Source organism: Giraffa tippelskirchi, chromosome 9, assembly GCF_054371585.1.
Source record: "Giraffa tippelskirchi isolate mGirTip1 chromosome 9, T2T-mGirTip1v1.2.pri, whole genome shotgun sequence".
NCBI classification, from domain to species: Eukaryota; Metazoa; Chordata; class Mammalia; order Artiodactyla; family Giraffidae; genus Giraffa; species Giraffa tippelskirchi.
Genome location: NC_137283.1, coordinates 151,694,272 through 151,708,459, shown reverse-complemented (window position 1 = coordinate 151,708,459; position 14,188 = coordinate 151,694,272). Strand labels below are relative to the sequence as shown.

Sequence of the window (14,188 nt, the reverse complement as noted above, 5' to 3'; positions counted from 1 at the left end):
CTATTCACCAATTATCTCAATAACATTCCTTAGAGCAATTAAAAATGTATCGCACGTATTACCAGGTATCGTTCGTCTGTTGAATCCAGTTCTCAGCCTTTCTTTTTCTTTTATAACATCAACAGTGAGATAAACTGACATATGGCTCCTGACATGATGCACTGAGAAGACACCATCTCTCATATAGGATCACCGATAAATGCCAAAAGTGATCAACTTGAATCTAAGGATAAGGAATCATGAGACACACTCAAACTGAGGGACTTGCTACCAACTGTATTCTTTTTTTAACTGGGGTATAGTTGCTTTACAATATTGTGTTAGTTTCTGTGTACGGCAAAGTGAATCAGCCATACGTATACATGCATCCCCCCAAACCTTGGACCTCCCTCCCTTTCAGTTCACACAGACAACTGAGCTGAGCTTCCTGTGTATACAGCAGGTTCCCACTAGCTATCTATTTTACACATGGTAGTGTACTCTTTCTAAACACACTTCCCCTAGGGAAGCTGTCTCTAAAAACACTCCCTCCCAGCATCACCGACAACTCAGCATACATGTCATCTCCTGGGAGAGTCATCTGGGCCCACCGTACCCAAAGCAGACCCTCTACACCAGTCAGTCTTGATCCCGTTATCCCATTTTAGTGTCAACCACACTTTGAAATTACCTTGTTTATCCATTTGTTTACTTTTGTTATCTATTGCCCCCACTGAAATGTAACTTTTTATGAGCGTGGGCCCTTATCTAAAACAGCATCTGTTTTAGAATTGACCCTCACGTTTTAACTGCTGAAGCAAAGAATTTCCCTATCCTTGGCGCCCTGAAACTCGAAAAACGTTCACCACATGGGTGACTCAATCAAGGTATGATTCACCAAGCAGAGTTTTTCTGGTTCAGGTTTTCTCCCATGTTCTCATTTTTGCTTACTCCAAATAGTCACAAAATTTCAACATCAAGACTTCCTTTTTGCTTCTCCACTCTACCCATTTCATTTACCCTGAAGCAGAAAAGACTTATGGGAAATGTGACAACTATAGTCGGGTCTTGACATTGTTCCCCTTTGCACTGACATTGAGATTAGATGATGAGGACCTAGAAATGCTGAAAAATACATTTCTGTACAAAGGTAACATGGAAGAGTCAGGAGGGACAGCATAAGAATCAATTTAGTCAACAAAAAGGAAGTTATTTCAGTTACTCAGAAATAGAATTCATATATTTCCTTTTACTAGCAATATTTAAAATATTTTATTCAAGTACTAGCTAACATGTAGAGATAGAGGCCATAATCAATAGTAGTGCTGGTATCAATAAGAGAAAAAGTACAGGGCCGCTGGTCCACCTCGGCAATGCCTTTGAACTTCTCTGCCTTAGATCAAAGCCACCAAAGCATCAATTTCAAAGGAAAAAAATTGGAAGCGAAACAAAGAAAAAAGAAATCTTGGGAAAAGAACCTAGCATAAATAATTCTAAGTACAGCAAATGTTACTCCCTTTTTCAATTAAATTTTTAAATTGTCCTTGAACACAGAAAAAGTAAGTCTTTATAATTAGTCAGCTTAATTCAAGTACAAACCAAGAAGCACTCACTATTGTTTCAAATATCCTGTACATTACATTTGGCAACTTTAAGTAAAGATTCACACCACCTTTTGGAAATACAAAAGAAAAATCCATCGTGCTCTCTGCTTGCTGTTCAAAAAGTTCTTTTATCTACCTGTTATTTGAACGTTTCCCCTCAGCCAGGTGGTCCAAGAATAATTAGATACCAAGAGAAACTAAGTGTTGCAGTTACAGTTGGATATACAAAAGAATTAATTGCTTGTCATTCATTTTTTAAACTTTTTATTCTGAAGTTATTTTAGACCCAGAAAAAGGTTGCAAGATTAGAACAGAAAGATTCTGTGTACACTTTACCCAGCTTCCCCTAATGTTAACTACTTACATATCCGAGGCATGTTAAAACCAGGAAATTAACATTGCTATAATACTATTAACTAAACCTCAGATCTTATTCAAATTTCACGAGTTTTCTAATAATGTCTTTTTTCTGGTCCAGGGGTCAACCCAGGCTCTCACATTGCTTCTAGTTGGCTTGTCTCCTTAGTCTCTGCCAATCATGACCTTGACACTTTTGAAGAGTATTGGCCAATTATTTAACAGAAAATCCTTCAAGGTGGGTTTGTTTAACGTGAAAAAGCTGGCTTAACACTCAACATTCAAAAAATGAAGATCATGGCATCTGGTCCCATCACTTCATGGCAAATAGATGGGGAAACAGTGGAAACAGTGTCAAGACTTTATTTTTTGCTCCAAAATCACTGCAGATGGTGACTGCAGACATGAAATTAAAAGACACTTGCTCCTTGGAAGAAAAGTTATGACCAACCTAGACAGCATATGAAAAAGCAAAGACATTTCTTTGCTGACAAAGGTCCGGCTAGTCAAAGTTATGGTTTTTCCAGTAGTCATGCAGGGAAGTAAGAGTTGGACTATAAAGAAAGCTGAACTGTGGGGTTAGAGAAGATTCTTGAGAGTCCCTTGGACTAAAAGGAGATCCAACCAGTCAATCCCAAAGGAAATCAGTCCTGGATATTCATTGGAAGGACTGAGGCTGAAGCTGAAACTCCAATACTTTGGCCACCTGATGGGAAGAACTGACTCACTGGAAAAGACCCTGATGCTGAGAAAGATTGAAGACAGGAGGAGAAAGGGACGACAGAGGATAAGATGGTTGGATGGCATCACTGACTCAATGGACATGAGTTTGAGCAAGCTCCAGGACTTGGTGATGGACAGGGAAGCCTGGCGTGCTACAGTCCATGGGGTTGAAAAGAGTCGGACACAACTGAGTGACTGAACTGAATTGAACTCATGATCAGATTGTCATCAATAATTTTTAATTGTATAAAGCTCTTTTTTATTTGAAACAAGGAAAAACATTTAATTACTTATCTAGCTTAATCTCTACCAATACACTTTATAGGACTTTGTCCAATTGATTGTTTCAGTTCTAAGGTATTTATTCCCTTGGGCAAAGAAAAAAAGTCATCTGGTTAACTTCTACAGTCATATATATAGCCCAAATATTTTATATCGTTTTCTTCTTCTTCATAATGACTTAACCAAGTTTGTATTTTTAGCTTTTTAATAGTTCCTGTACCAAATTTTTGTCTGGTGGGATCTCTCAGGTACATACAGAGGTATATTAAAAGTGTTCTACTGTAGGTGTAGATTTGCCTGTGTCTCCTCAGAGATTTTTGCTTCTGTCTATTTTGGATTTATATATTTTGAGGCCATTTTATTAGATGCATACACATTTAGAATTGTTGTAACTTTTTCTGATAAATAAGAATTTTTATTATTATGTGGCAGTGATACAATTTGTATCATCATTGTGACTTTCTTTACCTCTAGTAATGCTTTTTTGCTTTAAAAGTATTCTGTATAATATTATCATATCCAGTAAGGTTTCCTGTGCTTATTATGTGTCTGGTAAATCTTTTCAAACATGTTGCTTTCAATCTTTCCATATATTTTTGTTTAAATATGTCTTTCATAAATAGCATACACCTGAATTTTTTAAAAAAATTCAATCTGACAATTTTATTGGTTAACTGAGCATTTAATCCATTTATACTTATTGTAATTACTGATATATTTGTTTTTCTTTTCATCGTCTTTTTTTCTTTTACTTTGCTTTTTCTGCTTCTTTCTCTCTCATTTCTTACCTTTGTGGGAGGCTTCAGGTTGTTTTCCTTTATACCTAGAATACCAGGGCTTCTGATTTAAATTCACATGAAGACATATGATTAGAGTCAGATCTTTTCTTAAGTTTGATTAAAAGGAAGAGAAAATAAAAAAGAACAGAACAAATCACAGAGAAAGGAAATGGAATAAAGTGGAAATGGTTACTACTTCACACCTGTTAGGCTGACTATATATAAAAAAAAAAGGAGTGGGGAAAAAGAAAGGAAGGAAGGAAGGAAGGAAGAAGGATGGGAGGGAAGGAAGGAGAGAGTGAGGAAGTGAAAAAGGAAGGAAGGAAAAATACAAATATGGACAAGGATGTAGAGAAATTGGAACATCTGTGTATTGCTAATAAGAATGTAAAATGGTGCAGTTACTATGGAAAACAGTAAGGCAGTTCCTAAAAAAAACTGAAAATTGGGGACTTTGCTGGTGGAAGAGTGGCTAAGATGCGCACTCCCAAGGCAGAGGGCCCAGGTTCGATCCTTGGTCAGGGAACTAGATTCACAGACCACAACTAAGAGTTTGCATGCCACAACTAAAGATCCTGAAACCTGCAACTGAGACCCAGTGCAGCCAAATGAATATTAAAAAGAAAAAAACTTTATAAAAAATTGAAAATGGAAATACTACATAATCCAGCAATTACAATGCTTATACCCAAAATAACTGAAAGCAAGATCTTGAAGATCTGTTATATACCCATGGTCATAGTAGCATTATTCACAATAAAATAATCCAAGTGTCTCTGTACAGATGAATGGATAAGCAAAACATGACATATACATGCAATGGAATATCATTCTGCCTTCAAAAGGGAAGAAATTCTAATGCATGTATTATTAATAATACAACATGGATGCATGGATGAACCTCAAGGGTATTATGCTAAGTGAAACAAACCAGTCACAAAAGGATGAATACGGTATGATTCCACTTACTCGAGGTGCCCAGAGCAGTCAAATTCAGACACAGAGAAAGAATGGTGGTTACCAGGAGCTGGGGAGAGGAGGGCATGGAGAGTTACTGCGGAGTGTGTGCAGAATTTCAGTTTGAAAGATGAAGAGTTTCAGAGATAGATGGCGATGACAGTTGTACAATAAAGCAACTGTACTTAAGGCCACTGAACTGTACACTTAAATTTTGCTAAGACAGTAAATTTTATGTGTATTTTACCATAATTTTTTAAATGTTTGAAATGGAGGGGAAATAAAGAAAAACTGACTTTACTTCTTTCATAATTATATATGACCAGCTTAAATCCTCTTTCCTTTGAAGAACTATAGCTGCTGATAGGCCGTGTTGCTATTTACCTTTGCTTCTCATAACAACTCCATCTGGCAGCTATTCTAACTAACTCTTGTTTTACAAAGAGGAAAGAAAGTTGCTCAAATTCCCAACAGTGATGTATTCAGTCACTCCGTTGGCAGCGTTCCATATATTGACTGTGAATCCCCAAACCACGCTATATCATAAGCTTTATGATCTCATGTTGCAGATGAAGAAACTAAGTTCTGAGACACTGTCATTTTTTTTTTTTGCTCAAAGTGTCACAGTTAAGTGGTGTAATCAGGACTGCCTGAACTCATAGCTAATATTTCCAGTCCCTGCAGTATTCTACTTCCTCATACACTTGGTTATTTCCCCTGCTTAATATTTCAATCTGTTTTTCAGTGCATAATGGTATGGCAGGGAAAGCACTAAACTTTCAAAAGAAAGATATTTAAGTTCCTATTCCATTATTTGCTAACTGAACAAGCTATATCTTGTATATAATGGGAAATTCCTGCCCTGCCTATCTGAGTTATAAGATTGTCTCAGATAAGTATTTTGGAAACTGAAAAAGTAATTACAGTATAAACGCTGGCCTTTTGCTTCTCAATAAAATTCAGGTCTTCCGGGTCAATTAAAGTCTTGGGCTTGGGAGCTTCCCCGGTGATCCTGTGGTTAAGAATATGCCTTGCAAGTCAGGGGACACCAGTTCAATCCCTAGTTCTGGAAGATCCCACATGCCACAGGCAACTAAGCCCGTGAGTCACAACTGCTGAGCTTGCTCTCCTAGAGCCCAGGAACAAGAGAAGTCACCGCGAAGAGAAGCCCACGCACCACGACTAGAAAGTAGTCCGGCTCTCCAAAACTACAGAAAGCCTGAGAGCAACAAGGCAGCCCCAGAGCAGCCAAAAATAATTTTTTAAAAAGTCTTGGTCTTGGTGGATATTTTCCTTTATGTAGGTGGTAAAATTTACCCGAAAAATCTCAATATGAATCAACAGGATTATTCAATATGATCATTTATTTATTACTAAAACTTAATTTTTTCCACCTTTACAGTAGAAAATGGGCAGATACCACCAACTAGGAACATCACCAGTGGGAGAAACTGACATCATGTACCTCCTGCTCTGACAAACTGAGCCACATCACTTATATAGTATTCCTACCAAAAATCTCATTATGAAGAACAATCTGATAAACCTATTTTACAGAACAAGTGACCTAGATTCTGTAAAAATATCATCGAAGACAAAGAAAGACCGAGGAACCATTCCAGGTTTACAGAGACTAAAGACACACAGCTAAATTCAATGCGTGATCCTGAAAAAAAAATTGCAGTAAATGGCATTATTGGGACAAATGGCAAAATAGCAGAGAGTGGACATTAGATAATATTATTATAAGGATGTTAAACATGCTGAACTTGATCGTTGTATTTTGGTTAGAGAATTCCCTTATTCTTAGGGGACACACACCAGAGTATTTTTTAGGGATGAAGGGCCATGAGGTCTGTAATTTACTTTCAATTTGTTCCCCCAACAAATATAAGCAATACAAAAACTCTACATACTTATGCATGGGCTAATAGTCTTAATGCACACAGGATACCAGATGGAGACAAAATACGCAAATTTTCCTGTGGAAGAAAAACTAATTTTATTTGTACAAGACGGTACTAGTTTTCCACAAATACATCAAGAATCAAAAAAAAAAAAAATCTAAATAGAAGGAAGACACTATCAGGTCAGATGTAAAAGGCAGTCATCAAAGCTGCTGAATGTTAGAATTCCCTACAGCTTGCTGGAGAATCCAGCCCAAGTTTTGAATTGTTCAGAGCGTGCCTCAGGGATTTTTGTGGTCAGCTGAGCTGAGTACACCTCTGGGGTCAGCAAGCAGTTCGGCTGAACCCAGTTCCCCCTCGTGGGGAATCTCTAACAAACGCTCAGCCTGGTGGGCCCCTGCGCGGGATCCAGAAGGGGACACTTAACCCAGGCTGAGCCTGCAGGTCCGCGATGCCCAAGTACCACCTGGGAGTACACGAGTAAATGGATTCGACAACGGAATGACCGTTTCTGAAATGATAAGCAACGAAAAGAGCAGTGACTTCCCTCGAGACTGTATTATTAACCTTACCACCTCAGGTTTTGAAGAAACTGCTCTGAATCACGTCTCTTAGTAGTTAAGGAGTTTAAGATAGAAGGAAGAATTCTTGGTGCCGGGGGCGGGGGTTCGGGGAGGGTCTACAGGAACCAGATACACCGTTTTGAGAATGTCACCCGTGTCGATGACCAAGAGACGCGAACTGGTACAACCTCAAGTTCAACCGCTTTTCACAAACTCACGACCTGCCCCCTCACTTCCTCAAATTCGCCGGCCGCAGGCAATGCCAAGTCCCTCTCCGACGTGGGGTCGTTCCCACCACGATGCACCCGGGCTACCGAGAGAATTCGCCGGCGAGGAGGGCCGCGCGCAGCCCGGGCCGAGCCTCCCCGGCGCCCTGCCGGGAGGAGACCGACCGCCGGCGCCACCCCGGCGCGCGCCCGCGGGCTGCGACGGTACCTCGGGCGCGGGCGACGAGGAGCCGAAGGCGGCTGGGCCGGTGGGCGGCGGGCGCCGCGGGCCGGAGGAGCTCATGGCGGCTGGGGTCCCGCGGCGCGCTCAGACCGGTGGGCGCGGGAGCCGGCGGTGCGCGCGGGCGCGTCTCCTCGGGCAACCGGTAAACACTGTGGCCGGCCGGCGGGGCCCCGGACGCTGGCGGCGCCCGCGGGGCCCGGAGTCCTCGGCCGGGCTGCGAGGCGTCCGGGCCCCCGAGACGCGCCCGGGGGGCGCCGGGCAGACCCTGATCCTCCCGAAGTTGTCCCGGGGGCCGGGGCGGCGCGGCGGCCAATCGGCCCCAGCCGGCCAGGCGGAGGTTCGGGGCCGGAGGTCGGTCCCCATCGCCGGGCTCCACCGCGGGCGCAGTTCCGGGTCTTGTCCTCGGGTCAGGGACAAGTGACAGAGAGGGGACAGCGAGGGGGGTCCGTGGTAACCGTGCTGACGGCGTGCGCTGTCATGAAGGCGCATGAGCATTTATTTAGCGCCCACTGTGTACCAGCGCTTCTGCTTCTTCCAGCGCCCCGGCCGCCGCCGGCTAGGCGTGCAATCGGTGCAGTTGCACAGGCCCTGCGCTCAGAAGGGCCCCACGCTTGTTTTAACTGCACTCTTGAAATTCTTAGTGATTTTTGAACAGAGGGCCCTACATTTGCCTCTTGTACTGGGACCTGCAAATCATGTAGTTTGTCCTGGTGAGCAGTTCTTTCATTTAACCTTCTCAACAACCCTGCAGGGAAATATAAATAATAGTAAGACTAGTGTTGGTAACAGCCACAGCTTCTAGTTATAAAACATTTACATGTGTTGTCTCAAGAGCTGTGCTAAGTGCTTTCCAACTATGATCTCATTAGTTAAAACAATATTAGAATAATCCATTTTTAACCTGAGGAAACAATCACAGGGAAATGAAATACATTGTCCAAGAGTGTATACATCTGGTCAGTGGCGGAATGAAGATCAGACCCCAGACTTTAAAGCACAGAGAAGGGGAGTCATCTACCTTACTTCCCACTGTTTGTAGCAGAACCTCAAACTGAAACCCACATTCACCTCACTTGAAGGCCTTTGGTAAACCTTTCTGGGTGCTCTTCTAAAATTAAATGAAATCAAAGATATGGCAACTCTTCCATCCAACCATCCTACATGCATTCATTGTTATCTCTGAGGACTTCTTGGCCTCGATGATGGCTTTTGATTTTACATTAATAATTGTCATCTCTCGAATCCAGAATGACCTCAATGCTTTCACTGGAAGCAACATTAAAAAAAAAAATCCTTTAATGGAAACTAAAGCTGTCAGAAATCTCTTAATTGTATAGTTTGTGGTAAACATTCTTTTCAATTGCAGTTTTTCCTTGCAGTACAATCACTACACACGTGTCAAATTTTCAGTGAAATGACACTGCCCAAGGAAACATAAAAGCTGACACAACCTCAAGGCAACTGGAAGAGGAGCTGAGAAAGTCCCTTCTCTATTTACATCTAATTGTTGCAGAGTTCAATGTCATAAAGTCTAATTCTGGTCACTCTGGTCAAACTTGTAACTCTTCTTCATCACACCAGAAGATATGAATTTACACAGTCTTTAAAAATCAGTGTTGGTCACCAAGAACCTACTCTATAGCAGCACATGGAACTCTGCTCAATGTCATGTGGCAGCCTGGATGGGAGGAGGTGCTGGGGGGAGAATGGATACATGTATATGTGTGGCTGAGTCCCTTCGCTGTTCACCTGAAACTATCACAACATTGTTCATCGGCTATGCCCCAATACAAAATAAATTTATTTTAAAAAATCAGTATTGGTGATGAATGTGTTAATTAAAAATATGGAAGAAATCCTTTTACAATGTATACTTACATCAGGTCATCACTGTGCACACTTTATCTTAAGTTTTGTCAATTATATCTTGATGAAGCTGGAGGCAGATAGAATAAAAATTTGAATCAGTGTTAAACAGATTTTTCTCCATGCAGCAAAAAATGTACTTTCACGGTAAGTGGGAGCAGAAAAGTGCCTGGCCTGACCCCCGCCTGGATGCCTTCAAATTTTCTGGGATGTCAAGACATGAATCAAGTGATTCTTCAAGGCAATACCTGATGATGGTCCTTTGAGAATTGAAAGTCTGGATGTAGGTCTGAGCTGGACCCTGAAAGAGACTATAGTTTGGGACAAGCTGGTACTATGGTGATAGAAGATGCAGGCTGGCAGTGGGGGGAACTCTGGGTTTGATGATAGTTTAAGCAAGGGAGGGAAGTAAAAAATATTCCTGCCCAGATTTCTCACAAAACTGCATGTGTGGGCAACATACTATGGTGTGTAATGTCTCGGTACAGACTTCTATTTTTCTTTATCATGACAACAGAGTCAGGAAGCTGCCAGCAGTTTGAACTAGTCCACTTCATATAACTGCTTCATTATAGAAAAGGGAAGTTCCTAATTAGATGCCAGGGTAGTGTATAGACACCATTCCACTGGGGGCCAAGTTTTTAGCAAGAGTTGATTAATAATGTTGTACTAGTTTCTGGTGGACAACAAAGTGCTTCAGTTTTATATGTATATGCTTTTTTAGATTCTTTTCCATGAAAGTTTATTACAACATTTAGTTCCCTGTGCTATATAGTAGGTCCTTGTTGCTTATCTATTTTGTATACAGTCGTTTAGGTCAAGGACAATGTTAAGGCTGCAACCGAAGGGCAACAGTAGGTGGGATATGTAGGAGGATCTAGAGGGGAGTCGAGGAGGCCTGCAGGAGGGGCTGTCACAGGACAGGTGAGAGCTGAGACTGATGGACTGGGAGTGGTGATAGCGGGTGGGGGAGATTTGGAGGTGGAATCCACTGGAATCTGAGGTTACCAGCCAGGCTGAAAGCCCAGTGAGGCCTGAAAGGCAGTGAGGAGATAAAGCAGAAGAAGGAGGAGGAGAGAGAGTTCAGTTTAGGACACATTTAGCCTGAGGTGCTGATAGGGGAAGGCAAAAAAATATTTTGTAGTTTGGGAACGGGAAGCCCTGGGCATGTCTAGCTTAAACCAGAATTTCCACCTCATTCTTCTATCCTGTTACAATCCTGAAATAGGTTTAGAAACCTGGCATGCTGAGACAGACGTTCAATAAACATGATATCTGAGACAAGATTGAAATGCCTCATCAGTAGCTCTGGGAAGACATGAAGATCTGTATCTCTGGCACTTGGGCTTTTATTTTGGAACTTTCTTGGGGTTTTGGAAGTTTATTTCTCTGGCTTCTTCCTTATGTTTGTTTGCTTGTTTGTCTTGCAAATATACAAGTTTCTCACAGGAAAAATCTATAATAAGATAACCTTGGGGACTTTCATTGTGTTTAGAAACCTGTCCAGAAAGCCCTCCTATAACATTTTATTTGTCTAAAGATTGTTTTCAAAGAATATGTTCGATTTAAATATTTTCCCCAACGGCTGAATGAAATGTTGCCAAATGCAAACTGCTTTAGATATCCAATACAAGATGCCTTGGTGAAAGACAGACCACCAAAATCTAATACGTTTATCCTTCAAGTGACAGCATTTAAAGGTTTTTTCAACCATTCTCGGTCCTTTCTTAGACTTGTTTCAGTTGTTTTGCTGGTTTCTATTTGATCGCTCTAATAATTAGTCCTTTTAAAAATTAATTTTTATTGGAGTATAATTGCTTTACAATGTGTTAGTTTCTACTATACAGCAAAGTGAATCAGCTATATGTATACATACAATTAGTCCTTCTTTAGGAATGATTCATCCTGAAGCAATTCCCTGTCCCTTATTTGCTCTGACAACACAACCAGTTGTAAAACACTCTCTCTGTCACTTCCAAAGATCTTTATAAAGTTTCATACCATTTATTTTTAAAGTCTGTTTTCTTTTCCTAATACTTAAAACTGTTTCCAACATATTTTATACCTAAAATAAATGTGATCCATTTTATAATTTTGTGATAGGCTAAGCTTGGAAACTGCTGAGAGCTCACTTTATAAAAAGCCACCAATTCAAGGACCCTTGGTTTCAGCATTAAGACCAATGACTGACTGCTCTTTTAAATAAAAAAGTAAAATCCTTATTCAAAACTTAAAGTGCTTTTAAAAATATTTTAGCCAGGTAAAAAGAAGGTTCTGGAAAACACCCATGATAAATCTATATTTTCCAGACTCACGTGATTTTCATCTGACTTTAAATTCAACATATTTCATTGATAATTCAATTTTAACCTGTATTTTTTCAACTAATCAAAAAGATTCACTGTACATAATGCCATCCTCCAAGGCCTTGCTGAAGCAATTTTTCAGTTGTAAAGTTTCAAGTTTAAAAGAATTTAATATTTCAGGAAAAATTTGGAGGGATTAATCAGGCAATCAATGGTAATATTTTTCTACCCCAAGGGGAGAATGAACTTACTAGCAGATTGTCAGAAGAACCACCTCATCTTGTATCTCTTAATAAGAAAAGTGTCAACCAGTCAGAAGGATTATGAAGTCTGGGATGAAGCAAGAGCCTAAGGGCCTCTTTTGGTCTCTCTTCCACATTCCCTTTGCAGCTATGGGTCTTTTCGTAAGGTCTTTCACCTTTGGAGTTAGTGTCTCAGAAAGAGTTAGGAGTCAGGATTCTTAAGAAAGTGGTTTACTTAGGAGTGCTCCTAGGACAAGGAGGCAAAGAAAACAGGATAGGAGAAGAGAACAAGCTACTCAAGCATGTAGCTGAGCCTAGAAACTAGCTTCCCACTTTGATGCCAGGGGACAGGCTCTTTGTACCTGTAACCTCCTCCCCCGGCCCCATCCCCAGCTCCAGTCTCAAGTAAGTCATCCATTGGCAGGAGGTCAAGTCTCCAGCGAAAAGGACAGGCTTTCACAGCTGACAAAGCAACTGTTGGGGGAAAAGAGAGATCTCAGCTGAGAAATGGGGTTCCAGAAAGGATCACGTCTTCAACTGCACAATGCAGTTTCGGAAATAACTCTTCAGTCTGTTTCTCCTTTGTCCATTCTTGTTATCGATTGCCTTAGACTGGGTTTTAAGGAGGTTTTTGTGGATTTTTTTTCTGGGGCGGGGGTGTGTTAATCTGGGCTTTTATACCAACCAGTCTGCTTCTAATCCATTTTCAAACCAACGCAAGAGTTACTTTTTTTTAACTGCAATCTGATGATTCCCTTGTTCTAAAACTTCAAGGAAATCCCACAATTTACAGGACTCGAGGAAGAGTTCTTAACATCGACTTTTTTTATACTTTTCATAGGTTTATTATTTTTCCTCCTCAAATCAACTCCTCTGTAAGTGGGTATTATTGTCCTCTTATTACAGGTGTGGCAACTAAAGCTCAGAGAGAGAGCTTTCTCACGATATAAATGGTAGTACAGGACTTCCCTGGGGGGCTCAGTGGAAAAGAATCCACCTGCCAATGCAGGAGACACAGGTTCAATCCCTGAACCTGGAAGATCCTACATGCCGTGGAGCAGCAAAGCCTGTGCCGCACAACTGTTGAGCCTGTGCTCTGGAGTCTAGGAGCTGCAACTACTGTGCCCACTCACCCTAGAGCCTGTGCTCTGAAACAAGAAAAGCCACTGCAACGAGAAGCCAGAGTGCTCCCGCTCACTGTAATTAGGGAAAAGCCCACAGGCAGCAACGAAGACCCAGCACAGCCAAATAAATAAATAAAAATTTAAAAATAAATGAATAAAATCGGCTGAAAAAATAATTGGCAGTACAGGTTTTTCAAGTGAGGTCTCTCTGTCTCCAAGTTTGCCACTCTTTGTTAATAGATATTATCTAACAGTCAGCATTTCTCAAAAGTTGAACTCATCCACTCTGCCTACTGTGTTTCTCCTGTGCAACCTACCTACAGTTAAGGCTGCTGTATATGGTTAATCAGGCTGTACACTGCTCAAGGGCAGCATATTTTAAAGGGTACTGTTCAAAGTAGAGACATTTTTGCTATTTGGAAATATCTTTGTATTTTTATTACACTTTAAAATTTTTTGAAGATGGGCGATTTGTACATTTATTATGACAGTTATTTCAACCGATAGAAGTAAAATGTCCTTTTAAAAGGTTAGATATGTACTAGCTACTTTGATCTATGAAGGAGAACTAACTTTGATAAGTGAATAATATCTAAAACAGCTTGGGTTTCTAAATAAGAAGCTTGTTTTCTGACACACTGATCAGTTGTATATTTAAGTTTTACAAATACAGTCAGTCCTATTTGTAGATTCCATATCTGCAAATTCACCTATGCACTGAGATTTATTCACAACCCAAAAATCAATACTCATGGAGCTTTCTCAGTCATTCACAGACATGCACAGAGTGGTGAAATATTTGAATTAATGGCAAGGCAATGCTCTGTCTTCTTGTTTCAGTCCTCAGACTGTAAATAAGTGTTATTTTTGTGATCTATGTAGTTCCACTTTTTTTTTGCATTTTTGTGCTTTGTGTACATGTATGGGTGTGACTTTGTTATTTTGGAAGCCATAGTGCTGAAGTGCTTTCTGGTGTTCTTAAGCCAATACGGCTGTGATGAGCCTCACAGAGAAAACAGCATTTTAGATAAGCTTCATTTAGACATGAA

General features: G+C 40.7%; 1 protein-coding gene across 13 annotated transcripts in view; it reads right to left on the bottom strand.

The window, feature by feature from the left end:
• CCDC170 (coiled-coil domain containing 170) overlaps nt 1–7,699 on the bottom strand; it is a 90,644-nt gene extending 82,945 nt beyond the window's left edge. For 6 of the 13 annotated variants that reach the window (XR_014065504.1, XM_081530279.1, XM_081530276.1 and 3 more), the window contains exon 1: nt 7,587–7,699. Coding sequence is in view for 3 of the 13 variants with exons in the window: in XM_081530275.1 (XP_081386401.1) it covers nt 7,587–7,661 (75 nt within the window). In the remaining 10 variants the exon portion in view is untranslated. Of the gene's footprint in view, nt 1–62; nt 224–7,339 lie in introns of those variants that run through there. The other 7 variants (XM_081530283.1, XM_081530278.1, XM_081530282.1 and 4 more) reach the window with 4 other exon arrangements.
• Between the last annotated feature and the right edge of the window lie 6,489 nt (nt 7,700–14,188).